General features: G+C 43.2%; 1 protein-coding gene across 2 annotated transcripts; it reads left to right on the forward strand.

Annotated features, from left to right (window-relative positions):
- Positions 1-8,782: 8,782 nt before the first annotated feature.
- On the forward strand, positions 8,783-19,721 carry shoc2 (SHOC2 leucine rich repeat scaffold protein; the record flags this gene model as incomplete). Of its 2 annotated transcripts, XM_079999831.1 has the most annotated exons (8): positions 8,783-9,485; positions 11,798-11,935; positions 12,060-12,190; positions 13,053-13,241; positions 14,033-14,155; positions 14,942-15,079; positions 17,212-17,329; positions 19,513-19,721. In XM_079999831.1, 8 exons carry the CDS (start codon positions 8,783-8,785, stop codon positions 19,719-19,721), a joined length of 1,749 nt encoding a protein of 582 aa, XP_079855957.1. The 2 variants fall into 2 exon arrangements, with proteins under 2 accessions (XP_079855957.1, XP_079855958.1); XM_079999832.1 differs by lacking the exon at positions 11,798-11,935.
- Between the last annotated feature and the right edge of the window lie 1,005 nt (positions 19,722-20,726).

The raw sequence follows: 20,726 nt of genomic DNA on the forward strand, positions 1-20,726 counted from the left end.
AAAGTCACAAAAGCCCCTTTTCCCGCATGGAATCCGTAACATTGCTGGATAAAAAATATCCGGCAAAGACGGGGAGGCCTTTACGGGGAGGTTACGTATGGAGTCTGTTCCCACATAGATGACTGTACGGATACACTACATAATGTAATACAGTCCGTCAAGCTCGTCTTTCCAGCAGAGCTCTGCGGTTTGAGCGGGACTCGCCATTTCTCAGAATGTTTTTTTTTTCTTCCTGTAAACAAATATTTGTACGAAATAAATATTCATAAAAACACACAATTTGCGCTTTATTGGGATTCGGCTCCACCCCTAATTTACGGCAATATTACTGCTTCCATTCACACACACTCCATTCCATTCACAGCTGTTCCAGCAATTTGCCAAAAGTGTTACTCGGTCGAGAGCGGGGAAATTTAAGGAACAACTTTCACGGAACATCTACACAGGCTCCTTTTCCGGCATGACACCCAAATGGGACATTGCCAGTGGATTTAAGGCTTTCAGTGCTAGTGGTAAAGGGGCTAAAGTGATGGGTATTATATTACCAGAAGTTGGATTAAAGAAAATGCAACAAATTAAACATCCTAAATATTGAGGCTTCTGAGGACAACTGACACGCACCAGAGGAAGTTCTACAAAATAACAAGCCAATAAAAACACTGTCAGAATTTATAGACATTCCAAATATATCAATGATCACAAACCTCCTAAATTATAATTACTGGGAACAATACCCAGAAGAAATTACGTAATACAAGGAACATGTATTTATTGTGTATGTGTTTTGAAATACTTTCATTCTTTTTATGTTTTTTGTTTATGTTATAAACTTCCTAAATTATAATTACTGGGAACAATACCCAGAAGAAATTACATAATACAAGGAACATGTATTTATTGTGTATGTGTTTTGAAATACTTTCATTCTTTTTATGTTTTGAGGTCAGCCACTCTATTCTCGAAGAAAAAAACAAAAACACTTTCTGAAACCTGCACTACTCTAAAGTAAGGACTGCAAAAAACTCAGAAAGAACAACCACAGAAGTTGCTGCAAAATCTCTGACAACATTAAATAGAGCCAACGCACACTTGTCCGTTGATCTTTAATGAAGGACCAAACTACCCTGGACCCTGTGTATTGCTGCCTGCAGCAATATATTACAATTATTATTTTATTTTATTTTATTTTATTTTATTTATTTTCTTTTCATCCTAGTCACTATACATCCTTGGATTAACACGCCTTACTTAATATTTATTTTCCTGTGCACATTCTGTTCATAGTTATCCCGTCGGATACTGTACATGCATATACATACAGTATATTACATTACACATATATTTTTTGCATATATTTTGCTCAAATGTGTTTTATTTTTGTTGAATGTATATTCTGTTTGAGATAATTATTGTATTTTGTAAATTTGGAGCTACACCTTGTGGCTTAAACAAGTACAACGTATTGTTTCTCAAATATACTGGAAAAAGGTTATTTCTTTCTTTCTTTGTGATTTAAAGAAATACTTCAGCACATGTAATTATTATCAAGTCACACACACACACACACACACACACACACACACACATCGATACATACATACATACATACAGACATACATACATACATACATACACGCATGCATGCATACATACATACATACATACATACAGACATACATACATACACGCATGCATACATACATACATACATACATACATACATACATACACGCATGCATGCATACATACATACATACATACAGACATACATACATACATACATACACGCATGCATGCATACATACATACATACATACATACATACATACACGCATGCATGCATACATACATACATACAGACAGACATACATACATACATACATACATACACGCATGCATGCATACATACATACATACATACATACATACATACATACATGGTCATACATATATGCAATGAAATGTCATGACAGCAACTCAACTAAATGAAATGAGTTGAGTAAATTAATCAATGAGTTATTTTGCTAATGAATAACAATCAGTTGTTTCCTTCCATCTTCATCTGAAAGATGTTTAAATACGCAGCATGATGCACATCTCTCACTTATTCAAAAAATATGATCTTTGATCACGTTTCTTGGACTTCTCGCGATACATTTGGTTATGCTGCATTCAAGTACCATGGGAGAAATTACGAGCATCCAAATTAGAAATAAGGTTGCAGCTTTCAAGTTCTGAATACTACTCGTGAATCGTGAGCTTTGAATGGTGATAGTTGAACAGTTATTTATGTAGATGAAGCCAAATCTGCATCACATGTAAACAAGACTTCGTGTGATACACTCATTTGTTCATTACATAACCGTTTTTTATGGATTTCAGTGAAGTGTAGGAAGCAGTTCCTTAATGATACTTATATTCACTGCCCTGGTGTTATCGAGCCTATCATATTTCTAGTACTGCTGCACATTTTTTCTGCAGATAAATATTCAAGAATAGAAGAAGAGAAGAAGAAACAGTCTTTATTCGTCACGCAACACACCACACTACAACTGGTTACTGGTTACTGGACTGGAATACTGGTTAAAAAAAGTGTAGGTAGTGTCATAGTAACTGATGTATGTATATACAGTATATATATATAGTACATACAGCATAAATATATTGTACACATCGATATTATTTGATATTTATTATTATTATTATTGTTGTTGTTGTTGTTGTTGTTATTCTCAGTTCGCAAACATTGCACAGCATATATTGCACACAAAGACTGCAAAGTGTACATAATGATATACATTTATACATATTTCTATGTGTATACATATTCTACGTATTTCTATATATACCGTGGATCCCGTATTTTCTTTTCTTTTTGATGCTGTATATAGATTCGGTTTTTTTTCTGGGCTGTTTATTCTCATTTTTTAATCTCATCTTGTTTTATTATTATTATTATTATTATTATTATTATTATTATTATTATTATTATTATTATTATTATTATTATTATTGTATTTGTTCTGTGCCCAGGACAGTCTCTGTGTATGTGGTATATACAGCGCAACATGTATGTGACCAGTAAATCCATTGAATATTGAATTTCCCGATTTTAAAAACAACTCAAGTAACGTGGAGTAAAATTGGAAAGTTTCTGAAACTGAATCGATTTTTACACAGATACTTGACAAATGTACTTGAGTATCAAAGTAGTCAAACCTCCTTACTTCCCATCGCTGCTGTTATAAAGGGGACACGTGGAGCAGTTTTAATACTTCAACTCCAGCAAGTAATGACACAATTCCAGGGAAGTACACGACGTCAACGCGGTACTTTGGCTTTCGCCGGAGTAATCCTGAGTCGTGGGTAGTTGTACTTTTACCGGAGCGAACGCCCGGAAAAAAAAAAATCGTCAAGTTTCCGAGGGCGCAGGAACGCAGCAGCGGCCGCCGTGCCAGTGACGCAGCCTGGCGGCAGGGAGCGGAGCGTAGCGGCAGCGGCAGCGGCAGCGGCGAGAGGGAAGAGGAGGAAGCGGGATGGCGGAGTCACACCTCTGAAGGTATAACCCTGCTCCGCCGCGGCCCCCGTGCGGCCCCGCGCCGCGCTCGGCCCCAGTCGCCGCCGACTTCCCCCCGCCGCCCCGTCGACCTCGCCACCCAGTACGTGCCGCGGCGGAGCGGCGTCAGAGCCTGCGGGAGCGCTCTTTTGTTCCGCCTCGGAATGGCCGCTGCTCGCTGGGTGCCTTTCCCGTTCCGCTCGCGTCTCGTTCGGTGACCGGAGGAGGAGACGCGGGAGGGTCGGATCGGGTCGGGTCGGGTCGGGTCGGGTCGGGGCGGGCGGGGAGCGGAAGCGGGTGATTTTTTCTTTCGGGTCGACTCGACTCGGCTGTCTCGCTTTTAAATCGGAGGATTACGCGGACGCGGCTGTTAGCCCTTCCGTGCGGTCGGAGCTCGCCGGAGCCGATTTGCGCCCCCCCCCCTCCCGGGTGGAGCGCTCGGCGGTCGGGCTGATCCGCTCTGACAGCCGCTCCGCCCGGGCCTGGACAGGACTCCAGCGCGGAGTCTGGCCTGGGTGTGCGGGTCCGGTCACCGACAGCGGGGGACACGGGCGGTGCGGTTACAGGGGAGAACGCGTACAACCGCCTGTTTTTGTTATATATGTTTTTGTCGGATATGAACGTAGTGTCGCTGCGGCTCCGGTTTGAGTGAAGAATCCATTTAGCAGCTAAGCTAGCTGGCTAACTGCTAGCTTGCTAACGCTAGCCACCTGGCACCCCGACGCCTGCCTGCCCTCTGATGACACGATAGGTATTCATTGCGGTAAAACCGTACCAGTTATTAAACGCATTGGAATGGGAAATTAGCGTAGGAACGGTGTGGTGACAGGCTACGGGGGCGCATTCGTTCGTTAGCTCCCCAGCCCAGCCTGGCGGCGGACGCTTTGGCTGTGTTTTATCTGCACTGTGGGGGCTGGATCGCGAGGGGCCAAACTCCAGGTGTCAGCTCGGTGTTGTGTTTAAAAGAAAACAAAAGATCAATTATTCTGGGAAGGTGACTCGACTTCCACGGATTTGTCACCGCGACCGTGTGCCGCGGAGTTGTTAATCCGGGCTCGGGTGTCGGGACTCGAACCCGCAACCTCCCGCCACCGATCTTTGAGGTTAACTGGGGTCCACGCCAGCCACCGAAAAGGTAACGCGACACCTGGTTTTCTGAGCAAACGTTCCCGGATCGCCTGGAGCTGGTGTTGCATTAGTTGACCCCAAAACAAAGTCCCTGCGATCAGTGTTCTAGTCCGTGGTAGCGTTTCGTCCCTGATCCTCCTGGTTGACTTTAGGCTCCTTGTAATGGAGGAGCACTGGCTGGAGGCACTGGGACTGGATGCAGTGGCACCGGTCTCAGGTGTTGCTTTCAAGCCTTTCGAATACGAGAGTGTAGTAGAGGTCACGGTGGTGCTGATGAGGTAGATTGCGATGAGACATTGAGGCTGTTGACAGGTAATCCCCGCATCCACCCTGCGTTCACACGTAATCCCTGCATTTACCCTGCATCCACGTCAGGGCCGTGAATTCTTTCTTATTTCGATAATATCACTTGCGGCGCGATTAAATCCAAGTGCTCGTCAATTTGTCCGATGCACTAAAAGCCTAAAAGCTGGAACGGGGGGCGAAGATGCATGGGTCTGTCATTTCCTCAACCTGATCTTCACCTCCTCCTGTTTTCTGAAAAGCTACGGCTTCTTTCTATTGATTTCTTTTTCCGAGCAGTTCCTGTACGGGTTCTTATTTTGGCAAGCTGTTGCCCCTGAGGTTTTTGTGTGTATGGGATAAAAATAACTGGTTGTGTTTGTTCAGCATGACCCCCCACTCGCTGCCTTTTCTACCCACGATGCCGGCAAGATTTTTTTTATTTTATTTTCGAGACACAAAGCGTGCACTAGAACGTTCCGGATTCGCTGAAAACCTCACCTTTGAACAACTCGGTTCGGAAAGACAACTATTTAGGTTTTGCTAATCCTCGATTTCCGCAGCGAGGACAAACAGCGTATAAAGACTGATTGGCTGTAGGACAAACAGACGTTGGATTACAAGGCTGTGCAACTAAGCCTGCTTTATTTCTTTTCTCTTTTTTTTTTTTTTTTTTTTTTTCTTCCTCGTCAAAATGTTGTTTTTATAACATTGCCTATTGTTGGTAGTTAAAAAGAACTGGACTCTAAGGCCTACTTATTCAACTGGATACGGAGGGTTTGCTCCAAGTTTACATACTTGTAAAAGTGTTAGTGGCAGAAATGTTTGGAGAAATGAATCTTTATGAACAGTTGTTATGCTCTGTACGGAGCGCAAGGAGGGCACGTTATACCGTAGAAGGAAATGTCTCGCATAGTTTGGTTTGGACGGTCCTTGAGATGGAGCCGCTCTGGTTATACTCATACTCTGCATATTGTTTTCGGTGCCGAGGTTCTGGTGTTCATTGCCTGGTTTCTGGGGGACGGGGACGGCCTTGGTGATGTCCATTTGCAGTATCCAGAATGCTGCCATGAGGGGTTCCACTATCGACCCCCCCCCCCCTCCCCGCCCCTTTTGTAACCGAAAGGTCTTCTGGTCTGTAATTGCGGGGAGCCCGTGCTTTGAAGGTCGCTTCTAAAGATTACTCTCAGCGCTCCTAACCTTTTCACTTAGCTCTGATCCTGAGCCGAGCCCGCCTCGCTTTAGGCTTCAGCTGATCCCAGCGCTGGACGCCGAGGTTAAAAAAAACAACAAAAAACAGAAAACCACTCCGTCGGAGAGCGAGCGCGGGGAGGCTTTCGGAGACCCGCTGGTTCGGTTTGTCCTGTCGGGATCTGGAAAGGGCGGCTCTTTTTTCTTCCGGATGCCTTTTCAGGCAAAACCCGATGTGACCGTCGCCCCCACAGACTTGACGGGGCAAAGGTTTCGTTCAGGTTTAGGCGAGGCTTCGGGATTATGTTGCTGTCACCCCTCAATAGGCCTTGTTTGATTTGTGGCGCTCAGTTCAGTTCCTGAATGCATTTAACAGGTTGGCTAGGTCTAAACCTGCACAGTTCCATGTCAACCCACCCAACCTGTTGGAGGGTGGGAAGATAGGGAAGAACTCAATATAGTCATTATTATCAGGGATTTTATATATAGCACTCATGGATCAGTCGATACCTGGCTAAAATAGATAGTCTAATACCAAGAGCCATGTCCAACACGTTGCATATTAAAAGAAAAGTGACCTGATCTATAGATTTTTATTTTTATTTATTTATTTTCTGCATGGAACCATGTTGGATGTCTCTAATGGAGAAAGAAATGGATTGGACGTCGATCATTAAGTTCTAATCACCCAAAACAGACGGTGCTCCACTTGTGTGTGTGTCTATACCTGATACTATATAGTTGAGTTCAACATTTACATTGGACCCTGCTAACACACACAGTCTTTATTCAATACCAGGATTAAATGATATGCATTGCTAGCAAGGTTTGTTTATTTCACTTTGAACTGATGAGCACCCGAACACATATTGTAAATGATGTATCTCTAGAGTTACACAATAATTCAACTATGGAAATGGGTAAATGTTTGACCTGAAACTGAACTTGCAGGAAGACTCGCAAACTCATAGCGTCTAAAATACAGTATTTAGACGGAGCAGGCACTTTATTGCACCATCTACAGCACTGAAAGGACAAAAGTGTTGTGTCATCATTCTCTCATATTTGTTTACACTTTCCCTGACGTAAGGAATTGAAAGGGAAATTTTGCAGGTCCCACAGTGCTTCTCACTGAGTGGCAGCACCGTTTGCAGGTCGGGCTTCTGTGTGGGTGGGGGCTCTGTGGAAAGAGTTTAGACATCAGCACATTGCAAAATTATTTATATTATTATAGTCACCTTTTTATATAGAGTAAGGAAAATATAAGATGGCCAAAGTAGTCCCTAGATTTAGGCGTGTTGCTTTTGAGATGGAAAGGTGCTAAATTGAATAAAGTGATGGTGATGTTTAAATGACGCTATAGCATGGTAATAATATATCACAGGCAACTAGTAGGGCTATTATGGCATATTGTTGCCAAGCACTTTTGCTATGTACTATTTGAACTTTACTTTAGCATAACTGCTACCTCCTCATATTGGGCTTATTGGTTGATATACTAGCTGCATAACTTCTGTTCTGAGATTTTTATTAGACAATCCTTTTATTCTTTCGCCATTCATTTGTTTATTTGATTTTTTTACTTCCACCGTTCTGTTCTGTCAACTTCTGCTGTAACATCAGAATTTTCCCCGAGGATAAATGAAGCGTTATCTTATCGTACAGCAACAAACTCTTCTATTTCAACTGCATGTACAACATAAAGCAGTGATGGACCACATCTTGGTCAGTTTATTTGACCTTTTTCATCTTGTGGGGGGACCTTACAATAACTGCTCGCTAGACAAACTTCTGTTGTTTTGTTGTTTTTAAAAATGATCTGAAACTTGGGTTACAAGAGCCAGGTGCATCGAACTGTAAATGATATAGAAAAATCAGTGTCTGCAATTTGGAAATTGCACTCCTCCAAATTGGGCTCACAGTTTAGGACTCTGCAATGAATAAGGGATAAAACCGAATGTGAAAGAATCCTCAACTTAATTACTTTGACGTATAAATAAAGATGTATAAAGTATGTTATCAGACTAAATCTGTAGTTTTCAAGTAATGTTTGTTTCATCCTGGTACAGTAACCCTGAAATACGCCTAAATGATAACGTCACATTATTGACCAGTCCTGTTGCTTTTGCGGTTTAAAGTCTGGGTGGAATATCGTGAGGACTGACCCTGGAACTCCTTATCATTTCTATAATAAAAAAAAAATCAATAGTTGTGAACGTGGAATTTGAAAGTCTTAACGGTTTCTTTATGTTTTGTTTTACTCCACAGCAACACCCCAAAACATGAGAGCTGGGATGACCTTCATGGCCTGAACTCACTGCTACTAGGGCCAAAGGATTGTGTTTTAAAAACAAGCATGTATGGCCCAGGGTTCCACAGTCCAGCTACTTTGAAGGATTTTCCCCCTCACATCGTTTGAAGAGGATAATCCAAGTGTCCTTTTGGATCTTAAGCTCTCTGTTTGGGGGACTGTGTGTATGTAAGCCTGCGCAGGTATGTATCAACCTGTTTGCATGTAAAAGACCTGCCGGCTGTGTCGGTTCAGACATTTTTTTTTCCCCCACATAAGTCATCAAACCAAGCGACTCTCATGTACGACTGTGCGGAGGGGCCGATAACGTCGACATGAGTAGTACTTTAGGCAAAGAAAAAGACTCAAAAGAAAAGGACCCAAAAGCCGGTCCGCCGGGTAAAGAAAGGGAAAAGGAGGCCAAGGCTCTGGCCAGCTTCGGCAAGGACGGCGGCAAGGATGCGAAGACCAAAGGGAAAGATGGCAAAGAAGGAAAGAAGGAAACGGGCAGCGCGCCGCCGGCCGTGGCCTTTTCCGTGGACAACACGATAAAGCGGCCCAATCCGGCGCCGGGCACCCGCAAGAAGTCCAGCAACGCCGAGGTGATCAAAGAACTGAACAAGTGCAGGGAGGAGAACTCGATGAGGTTGGACCTCTCCAAGCGCTCCATCCACATGCTGCCCACCTCCATCAAGGAGCTGACGCAGCTCGCCGAACTCTACCTGTACAGCAACAAGCTGCAGAGCTTGCCGGCCGAGGTGGGCTGCCTGTCGTGCCTGGTCACCTTGGCCCTGAGCGAGAACTCCCTGACCAGCCTGCCCGACTCGCTGGACTCCCTGAAGCAGCTGCGGATGCTGGACCTGCGGCACAACAAGCTGCGGGAGATACCGGCCGTCGTCTATCGCCTGACGTCGCTCACCACCCTGTACCTGCGCTTCAACCGGATAACGGCGGTGGAGAAGGACATTCGGAACCTCTCCAAGCTCACCATGCTCAGCATCCGCGAGAACAAGATTAAACAGCTGCCGGCTGAAATAGGTGAGTTAGCGGCCGCTCACTCCGTCAGATCTCACACCAAATATAAGTTGTACAACAGTGATTCTAGAGCTGTCACAATTACTACACAAACGCCTCATCGCAATTATTTGAGCAGATCACAATCATTTTGTAAATTGCTCCTTCCAAATTTAAGGGGTGGTTAGAAATGAAGAAGATTGGTTTTCTATTTATTTAGGCTATATAACCGGTCGCTAACTTGCAATAAGATTAAGATATTTGTCTAAGAACATTTTTGCTATTATCAGAAGAGATCAGGCCTCTCGCTCTCTCTGGAGATATGCGCAAGGCGGGGCCGGCTCCCTCCGCCTGCCTGTCTTTCACTCTCTCACACACACAAGAAGACCCTGCTCTGATTGAGTGACTTGGCACGGCGAGCGCAGATTCTGCCCCGATCGCCCCCTCTCAACGCGGAGAAAATAAAGCAGTGTTGATTCTGCTCTTAATTTGGTTTAGTTTTTCTTTTAAATGTTTTTGAAAAGAACCGATAAGAGTAACATTTAAAGTACTGGATCCATAAGCAGTATCGGTAATAGCAGTAGTACTGTTAAAATACTAGCGATACCCATATTATACTATATATTATACATACTCTGTGCCCCGCCCCTACACTGTTTTTTGAGTTGTTTTACTTGGAGGAACGGGGCGCGGCGATCGGGGCACATGGAGAGCCGTGTTTGATTCACACACACAAAAATATATTTGTGATTCCCCCATTGAATGTTATACCTGTGCATTTTGTAATCTTCCATCTGTTTTATCCTGTCATTGTAATGCACACTGACTGACAAAAAAAACCACTGCTCAACTCGAAGAATCAGTCGACTGACGGGTTTCCAACTGATGATTCGACTCGTGGACTTTCAGGGGGCAGCCCTAGAAATATATATTTAGTTTAGAAATTATGCAACCAGAATTGTATTAAAAACTCCGCTACTCGGTGTCTCTGGAGCCACAAATGTACATCTATGAGCAGTGCGATCAGGTCGGGGGTTATGAGGACGAGGGTCTCTGGGTGTGTTGTGCCAACTGATGTCATGTCTCAAGCCTCGACGGGTCAGAGCTGTTTTGGCGTCACAAGGGGAAGCTGTGTGTGTGTGTGTGTGTGTGTGTGTGTGTGTGTGTGTGTGTGTGTGTGTGTGTGTGTGTGTGTGTGTGTGTGTGTGTGTGTGTGTGTGTGTGTGTGTGTGTGTGTGTGTGTGTGTGTGTGTGTGTGTGTGAAAGCACTTTATAAATAAAATGTATTATTATTGACCCCCCTTTTACACAGCCTGTTCAAAGCGACTATGTTGCGCCATTATTCTTTCTCGCCATCCTGTGTAAAAAGTACGAACATGGGTACATTGTTGATACGGCAGCAGAGGAAGTCACAGCTGAAAAGGGGTCGAAACGGCGTCCGTGTGAAATCGACAGCCGATGTGCCGAGGGTGGCGTGTGCCGTTTTGATGACGTGTTACGTGTGCGACCCGCCACCGTGACGGCTCACATGGAGATTGACATGGAACCTGGAGACAGTTTGACGGCAGCCCTGCAGAGCACACCGGCAATGTTACACAGCATTGTATGTTACGTAGGCGAGGAGCTGACTCTACATCACGTCTGCTGCGCCTGCCTGCCGGTCGGGAGTTTTGCACTGAGGTGACGGACCCGCCCGTTTTCTCTGGAATATCGCACTTGAATGGCTTAAATAAAAAACGTGGATTGATATAAAAGTTTTTCTATTTATTCATTGCATGGAGGCTTTTGGTGCTTGTAGCGAGGAAGCAGATGAAGGATTTGGACCTTGTGGTGCGGATGGTGATTAAGTTGCGGCTCCAGGTTATTACTTGTATTATAATATAGCTAAATATGAATAATTACTACCGATCATAAAAGAAGGGCTTCGATTGCCAGTGGAAACCAGGTGATCAGCTGTTGACCACTCCAGATGATTTATATCCGCTGTACCATGCTTGTTATACGTCTAACTAGAGGCCGGCGCTGTTGTGTTACACGTCACGCCACAAGATCCCCTCCCTGATCCGGAAAGCCGGTATGCTCTCTAAAATCACACACGGGGGCGGCATCATCCCGCATTTCTTTGGTTCAGTGTAAAAAAAAAAAAAAAAAAAAAAAAAAAAAAAAAAAAAGCAAAGCCGCGGTATTGACAGATCTTCTTTACGGCAGTGTTGCAGGATTGCTTTTTGTGGGTGGCTATTGATGCCGATACCGGTATCGGCATCTGTGCCCTCCTATCGAGTAACGATGGATCCTTTTTAAATGACTAAATGAGTGTCTGTGTGTGTGTCTTCCAGGGGAGCTGTGTAGCCTCATCACTCTGGATGTAGCCCACAATCAGCTGGAGCACCTACCCAAGGAGATTGGGAACTGCACGCAGATAACCAACCTCGACCTGCAGCACAACGAGCTCCTGGACCTCCCAGAGACCATAGGTCAGCAAAGACCACCCCGTTGTATTTTTATCTGTTTGTTGATTCAATTCCACTTCTTCGGGCTAATGAGTGGCAACGAAACATTATTGTGAATTACAATTGATGTCTTTCCTCCGCGCTGCAGGAAACCTGGCAAGCATAAACCGGTTGGGTCTGAGATACAACCGCTTGTCGGCCATTCCCAGATCGTTAGCCAAGTGCAGAGTGCTGGAGGAGCTAAACCTAGAAAACAACAACATCTCAGTGTTACCTGAGGTGAGCGACAATGTGCCTTTAATTTTACGCCACAGTTATGGATTTTATGTGTTGCCTGCGTTGGCCCACAAGAATTTGTACTTGCTGTGCCAAGGCTTTTAGTCCTAAAAGTTAAAAATCATAGTTTCGGAAAATATAACTGTTAAAATGTTTACCAAATATTGTATTGTTTTTATGTTCGGTACCTGTTTATCCATTACAGTGATTTTGCAACTTTGCTTTTATTATTGCTGTGTTAACTCTCCACTGTTTCCAAGGAATTCCAATATTGTGATGGTAATAATTACAGCTTATTCACCAAATCTCACAATATTTGCGAGATCTTGCAATTTGCGCAATTCCCTCGACTTCTCTGAGTTAAATGGTCAAATGAACATACCTTAAAGTTGCCCCCCCCCCCCCCCCCCCCCCCGAGAGGACAGAACCTACCTCACTGGCAGCGCAGACTGATTAGTTGAAAGTTTATTTTTTATATACTTTCAACAAAGCAAATGCCCATTATTTATTTTGTTTACATGTTTCTTTATGTTTAGGGAAAAAAGACCTAAAAGAGAGACCTAAAATATTTCCAGTTGTTTCTGTGATGCCTAAGAATGCTTATTATCATAGGAAGTGATGATGCTCTTCATTGGTAAGGTAATAGTTGAAAAAAACCCCAAAAAAAACACCCTTTTTTCGACTTTCGGCCTATTCCTTCAAGTTTACATAGAAATTGTTTTGAGGATCATTTCTTGCGAAAGCAAGCATAAGAAACAAGCTCCACGCACCCAAGCACGCACGCACACTCCGAGTCAGTACTGTGGCTTGTTGTGTTGCCTCCCGGTCACATGGTCCTAACCCGCAGCCTGGGCGTGGCTCTCAGGGTCTTCTGTCCAGCCTGGTGAAGCTGACCAGTCTGACGCTGGCCAGGAACTGCTTCCAGTCGTACCCTGTCGGCGGGCCCTCGCAGTTCTCCACCATCTACTCCCTCAACATGGAGCACAACCGCATCAACAAAATTCCCTTTGGCATCTTCTCCAGGGCCAAAGTGCTGAGCAAGCTCAACATGAAGGTGTGTGTGTGTGTGTGTGTGTGTGTGTGTGTGTGTGTGTGTGTGTGTGTGTGTGTGTGTGTGTGTGTGTGTGTGTGTGTGTGTGTGTGTGTGTGTGTGTGTGTGTGTGTGTGTGTGTGTGTGTGTGTGCGCGCATTTTATTTCCAGGTTTCCAGTCTTGTTCAGGGAAATAATTGTTCCATTCCTCCTCTCCCGAACTTTGAATGTTCTCCACACACTTTAACTCCCTTGAGTTGAATCATTTTTTTGCCGTTACAATTATATCATTATTCGTGGTACTACAATTATTAATACTGCTGTTATTGTTATCATCAACAATGCTATTATCCTTACTATGATTATCATTAGTAATGCTGTCTTATTATTATAGTTCCCTTATTGCCATTATTTTACAGAACTATACAGTTTACATTTTTTATTTATTTTTATTTATTTTACTGTCAACATCTCAATTTGCCCCTGGGGATTTATAGAATGCTATCTTATCGTATCTTATTAAATAGTTCTTGGTTGGCGACTTGACTTCCAAAAACACATTTAGTCTTTCATGCAACTTCCGCCTTACATACCAATCCACTTTTCATGTTTTTAATTTTTTTAATTTTAATGTCTACAATGGATCTGGGTGTGATTTGCAAACTTTCTTGCGGCCCCTCGGCGACATGGCTGACTTGACGTGCTGAGGCCGGCGACTCGGCCCCCGTCCAACAGAGCTGCGCTTGTGCACGGACTCGACAATTTTGAGCCGAGCTTTATACGTGAGACAGGTACATTGTTGTTCTCTCCCCCAGGACAACCAGTTAACGTCCCTGCCGCTGGACTTTGGCACGTGGACCAGCATGGTGGAGCTGAACCTGGCGACCAATCAGCTGACCAAGATCCCAGAGGACGTCTGTGGCCTTGTTTCTCTAGAGGTGATGCTCCTGCACGTCCTAACCAGAACGGCTGCAGTGCCGTTTGATCTTCTGCCTTCTTCCACATCACGCAGGCCACAGACTCCATTTGACAACATTTAGTCTTTAGGGACCCCAATTGTTATATGATTTAGTGTCTTTACTGTAGTGAGGGAGATAACACTGGAACTAGGATCAAAACATGGTTGAACATTCTCTATATTCTCTTTAACTATTAATCGTTGTACTGGGTCCCCACACCCCACGTTGAGAACTGCTGCTCCAGAACCGAAAGTACTGGACCCCATGGACGTTCTGCAAAGTTGAGGTTTAACATTGAACCTGCAGACTGGGGAGAGTTGTGGAATAGTTTTGTTTTGTTGACCTTGTCATGGAATATCCTGCATCAACTTTGCATTTTTCTGAATCCATTAAATCAGTTGTCTGACTATTTTATAATGGACTCTTGATGGACATTGATTAACCCATATCCCAAATCCATTTAAGGAAATCACTGAATTGATTATAGTTGCATAAAAAAAAAAAAAGAATTTTCTTTGTCAGAATAATAAAATTCCTCTTAAAGATTTACAATCTCTCAAAGTATCCCTCAAATATTACACTGCTCACCAGGTTAATATCTTTATATGTCATATTGAGTTCGAGGTATCACTTTGGCATTAATTTATTCATTGTAAGTGGAACATAATTAGACGTCAGAAATTGGATGTTTAAAAATGCATTTACTTCAATGATCTGACTTTATGGCTTCATATTGTATTGTAAGAAGTGACCCTTTCTTCACAGGTTTTAATACTGTCAAATAACCTCCTGAAGAAGTTACCACATGGTATTGGGAACTTGAGAAAACTACGGGAACTTGACCTGGAGGAGAATAAGTTGGAGTCCCTCCCAAATGAAATCGCTTACCTTAAAGATCTACAGGTGAGACTCTCTGACACACCGCACCTTGTGTTGTTTGTCAAGTCAAGTACATGCATGTGCTTGACTTGATTATAACTTTTATTTGGCTGGAGTATGCTTTGTTTATGAAAGCAACCTTGGTTTTTCCCCTTCCAACCGGCTTGGTTTGCAGGGATGTGAAATGGTTATCCGATAACTGTGAAATGGGCACAGTTATCGGATTTAAGTTGGAAAAAACTGCTCTAGGATATAAATGGAGCATCCGGAGGGTCAGGACAGTGGCTGTCAAGAAAGTAATTATACTACCGGCCAGAAATGATAACATGACAAGCAGTGCATGTGAGCTCTGGCTGAGTGTTGATACTTGATCTATTGATATTTTGAGATGAGATGACTGTGATATTTGATTTTGTGGAGTTGGAGAGGAGTGGCTCACTGTGGCCATTCAGCGTTTTGCTGTTGAGGCTGCATTGTTTTTAAAAGCCTCATGTCACACAGGACTGTGGACATTTGTTGAAATGGCCTTTTAGTCAGGCAAACCCTTAGTCACCCGTATTCTACTTGGTAATAATAAAAAAAAAAAAAAAGGATGCGGTGCACATTCCCCAGCACTCCGCAGACAGCTGCAACAGTGTCGCACACAATCTGGCGTTGCAAAAAGCGGTTTTGCATCCAGCAGAAGGTGATGTGGCAGTTTGGAGACGTTGGAGCAGGCTTCCATGTCCCACCGCTCGCATGCTGTTTGTAAAGTAATGATCCATAACATTGTGTTGGAGGGATCACGCTACATGTCCCGGAATTCCAATCTTTTTTTTTTTTTTTTGTGAATGCATCCATATCGACCACTATTTACTGACCACTGCTAGCTACGCTGCTCTATCAAGTTCGTCTCGCCGGCCTTTCACTTTTTTGTGAATTGTCTGCCCGCCAATTGCATTGGCCAGGAAAAGTGGACCCCGCCACCAACAATAGATACAGTATAGAGCAGCACCTGCGCAGTACATCGAATGGATGTTTTATTTACTTTTGTGAAAATGTGATGCAGTTTTATTGTCTTTTTCAAAGTATCTGTACTCTGGCCCCTCTTAAGCACTGCTTTTAAATTAAGTTTTTAATCTTTTTTCAAGCCCTTAAATGCCAAAGTCCAACCTGGAGATGCACTGATTGGCCAGTACCAACATAATGTAATGTAGTTGTGGAGTTGGCGTTCAAAAAAGAGAGCGAAAGAAAGAAGTTGCTGTTTGGAGGTACTTCAAGAACAAAACAAGAAGATGGAAAACTTATTTATTGCCCATTCCAAAATTGCCCGATCTATCGCTGTCACTACAGCGGAGCTTTGGCCCTGAGCACTGCTCGTGATGAAAGGTTTGACTCTTTCTTTTGAGACTGCTTTCTTGACGAGTCACTCAGTAAAATCAATCATTCGATTTGATCCAGTTGGTTTATGCACGTGAGCGCAGGAGGACTTCCAGTGAACCAGAGCGAGAAGAGTCTGCCGTTTAATTATTTATTTAGTACCTTACCATAATATATACATTTATATATAATATAAATGTATATTTGCGTCTTAAAAGTGAAAGAGACTTTGATTTGAAGTTTGAACTGGATATTTCCATGTTAATTATATGTTGTGTTCTACTAAAACTCAGAGTTACAGGTTGAATTCTACTGAAACTTGGAGACTGTTCCATATTAAACTTTATTGAACTCAGGGACAGTTTCATGTTCATTATTATTTCATAGTGAATAATGAACAACAGTGTCAAAGTCATCAATCTCACTACTGTGGTAGCTGTTGTATCACGCGTGTGATCACATCATGGGATGTATTTGTCATTCACATACATCAGATATACCCAATGAGACAAAATAAGTAGATTTGATTTATTATTATTTTTGATTAACTCAAAATGATCGGACGACAATGTAAAATTGATTAAATAGTCCATGTTTTATTATGAACATAACAATACACAACACAACAAAACAACTGAATGAAAATCGCAATCGACCAGAATCCGACTCGGCCAAGAAAATTGCAATCGGTGCATCTCAGGTTAAAACGTCGTCTTTCGGTGTGTTATTATGAGCGTTGTCTCACCATTCAGCGCCGGGCAGCGTTAAAAGATTGTTTCTTCCTTTGCTCTCATTAGAAACTGGTGCTCACCAATAATCAGCTGACCACGTTACCAAGAGGCATCGGCCACCTCACCAACCTGACTCACCTGGGCCTCGGAGAGAACCTGCTGCAGCACCTGCCAGAGGAGATCGGTAAATACCTGCGATTCCACGCCCCTTAACCCTTTGATATCCGGTCAGAACTTTGAAGGGTCCAACGCACGGCGATTTTTTTTTTTTTTTCCTAATTTTAATTTTGCTAATTTAATGACCTGTAAAGCACAATTTAAAGCTTGCAAAAATAGGAACTGGTATTCCCAGCGCCGCCTTAACCACCTCTGCTGCTTTACTCCCCGTCTGGAGAAATCCTCAAAAAGAATAAATAAATCACTATAAACCCTGTTTCCAGGTCATTCTGAAGGCGCTTCCCCTTTGTTTCTTGCTTTGGTTCAGTTCGGTTCAGATTTTGCAGGGACAACGCGGCGGTGCAGAGCGCACTCACACACCTGTTACTTGGGGATGGGGGAACCATGCCAGGGTTGCCGGGATAAATACACGATTTGATCATTTTATTTTGCTCCTCTGCTCTTTATCTTTTGTTGTGAGATTTTAGAAAGCAGCCCCTAAAAACGTAAAAGGAGAGAGGAGAGGGGGAAAAAAGAAAAAAAGCCCCCCGATTCAGAGATTGTTTTAACCGAAGCTCCGCGGTGCTGCCGGTGAGACCTGGTGCTCTGTCCCAGGCTGCTTGCGCAGAGACGGCAAATGACTGATTTCACGTCCTTCAGCTTGCCGGTTGCATCCAGTTTAAAACCAAAATAATCCCATATTGGGGGTTTTGTAGTCTATTTTGTAACAAGCTCTTCCATGATTGCATTCGCTGAAAATCCTTGTTCCATGGGCTGACTGTGGCCGGCAGGAATATCTTGACATACAGTATCGCCAAACCCTACACCGCGATGATTCAGATTCAGAGACTTGAAAGCAAATATCTGTACGTTTCACTCTTCTACATTTCTAACACTGTCGCTTATTTTACTTTAAAAATGAATAAATCTGGATTTATTTTTGTAGAAATATTAAGAGCAAGCCAAAGCCAAAAAAAAAAAGAAAATCAGGGACTGGATCTATCCAACTGCTGATTTAGGATTTAATCATCAATGATTCATTAGGTCCATATCCTTGTGAATGAATGACACCACCTGAACTATTTTTTGGTAAAAGGTACGGTCGCCCTTTATGTTGTACTACACAGGACATTATGGGGGAACATTTAGAAAGAGGTAAAACCACATGTGAATACTTACTTTTTGTGCTTAGAAAAAAAAAAATTGTTATGTTTTAATTGAATTGTACTGGACGGTTACATCCCTGGCAGGAATTAATTGTGCCGCTCAGGAAGTGACGCAGTTTACGTGTTACAAGTAATGGTAGGACCATTTCTATAGCAACCAACAGTGCGCGTACTGCTGTAGCAGCTAGTGCTCGAAGCATGAAAATCAAAAGGGAATAAAATAATTACAGATAAGTATTTGTGCCGGATTTGAGAAGCTGAAAGGAGCTGAAATTTGTAGGGAACTGTGGTAAAACAAAAACGATGAATGTCTTGCAACCTCGTCAGCCGTCGATGTGCCCGATTCTCTCGGGTTACCTCAGGATCCATTTCCTGTTTCTTTTCTTTCTCTCCAAACGATCAGTTCAGTCAGTTAAACGGAGGATGACAAATTTTAGCGCCTTTTGGACCCTATTCGGTCAAACTGGAGCGCGATGGCCTCTTAATACAAGTTCAACCCCCACCACAATGATTAAGCAGCTTAAGAGGCTCCAACACATCCTTCCTGCCAACGATCACTAACTGACCCAACGCTGTGGAGGAGGGAGCTGCTTGCCAGCGCATAATACCTCTGTTTTACCAATCCAGTCCTCTAGCGCCCCCTGTTTGGCAAGTTGTAGCTGCAAGTCTACTCTCGCACACCTGTTTCCATTAAGCGCCATTACAACACGCTAGAGCAGAGCACTCCTCGTACAAGTTTTTTTTTTTTTCTTTCATACATACTTGTCTTTAACATTTAGATGTACTTGTCTTTAGCGTTCATATTTACTTCTCCGTAGCACAAACACTAAGCCCCGTTTGTTGTAAACAATCTCCTTTGTGATAATGTCAGGGCGCCTTCATGAACACTAAAGCAGTCTCTACGCGCTCGTCTTCCTTGAAATATCTGTGATGGTGGGAATCCAGATGTTATCACTGTGCTTTGACGCGCCTCAACACTGTTATCTTAAAGAGAGCAGTAGGTGCCGGACGTGGGGGGGAGGACTGAACTGAGCTCTTTCCTCAGGAACACTGGAGAACCTGGAGGAGTTGTACCTCAACGACAACCCCAACCTGCACAGCCTCCCATTCGAGCTGGCGCTGTGCAGCAAGCTGTCCATCATGAGCATCGAGAACTGCCCCCTCAGCCACCTGCCGCCGCAGATCGTGGCGGGAGGCCCGTCGTTCATCATCCAGTTCCTCAAGATGCAGGGACCGTACCGTGCCATGGTCTGAGCCCCGCCCCCCAGCCCGCCCGCCAAGTCACAGGGGTCCTCGGCTCCAGCGAGGAGGAGCGCCCGCCGCAAGCCGGGCGGAGCGAAGAGAAGGAGAGTTGTCGGGGGGGAGCGAGGGGGACAAAAAACAATGGGGTGCTTGGTTCTTTAACTTTCTGCAGAAACCAAGCGAGAGCCGCGCTTCTATACAGTTTGTCATCGTCATTTTAGGACCTGGATCCCGTCCCCGCCGCCAATCATCTAAGAGGAAAGCTATATATATATATATATATATATATATATATATATATATATGAGAGAGAGGGAGCGAGAGAGAGTAACTGTGAGTTAAGTGGCAAGTCTCTAACCATATAAACCGTGCTCCCATTGCCAATGTATTTACAGTAATTAAAAGCATCTATTACGTGAGCAAAGATACAATTGTATGCAAAAAAAACAAAACAAATATTTGGATCTCCATGTTTACCGCTGCTGCCATAATTCATGTCAACTCTTGTCATTAAGTCACAATTAACTTTTTTTTTTATTATTATTATTATTTTTTTTATTATTATTAACCACTTGATGACTTAAGATGTAAAATTTTGTGAATAGCTTCTTGACTACGGAGAACAAAGGTCTCGCGACAGCATTGCTTTTAGTTTTTGTTTGTTTTTTTGACATTTGAAAAACTGTGCCTATGTCTAGAATGATCCGACGGTTCATCTCTATACACAATTGTCCATGAGAATACGAGGGTATAAATTATTTCGATATTTTTGTGATTGCTGTTGTTGGTACATTAGTACAAAGGTTTTTCTTTCTTTTGTTTGTTTTTTTAAAGATCGTTCCTTTTGCCATTGGACTATTCCTGAAATTAGACAATATCAGTTGTCACGCATTGTCATTTGGCGATCGGATTATTATTATTTTTTCTTTTTTTTTATTAATGCTTGGAAGGGGTCGTTGTCTAATCTTAATCTGGTGACGGACACGAAAGAGAAATGCAAAATCGAAAAATCCTTAA

The sequence above is a fragment of the Zeus faber genome, assembly GCF_960531495.2.
Source record: "Zeus faber genome assembly, chromosome: 4".
NCBI lineage: Eukaryota > Metazoa > Chordata > Actinopteri > Zeiformes > Zeidae > Zeus > Zeus faber.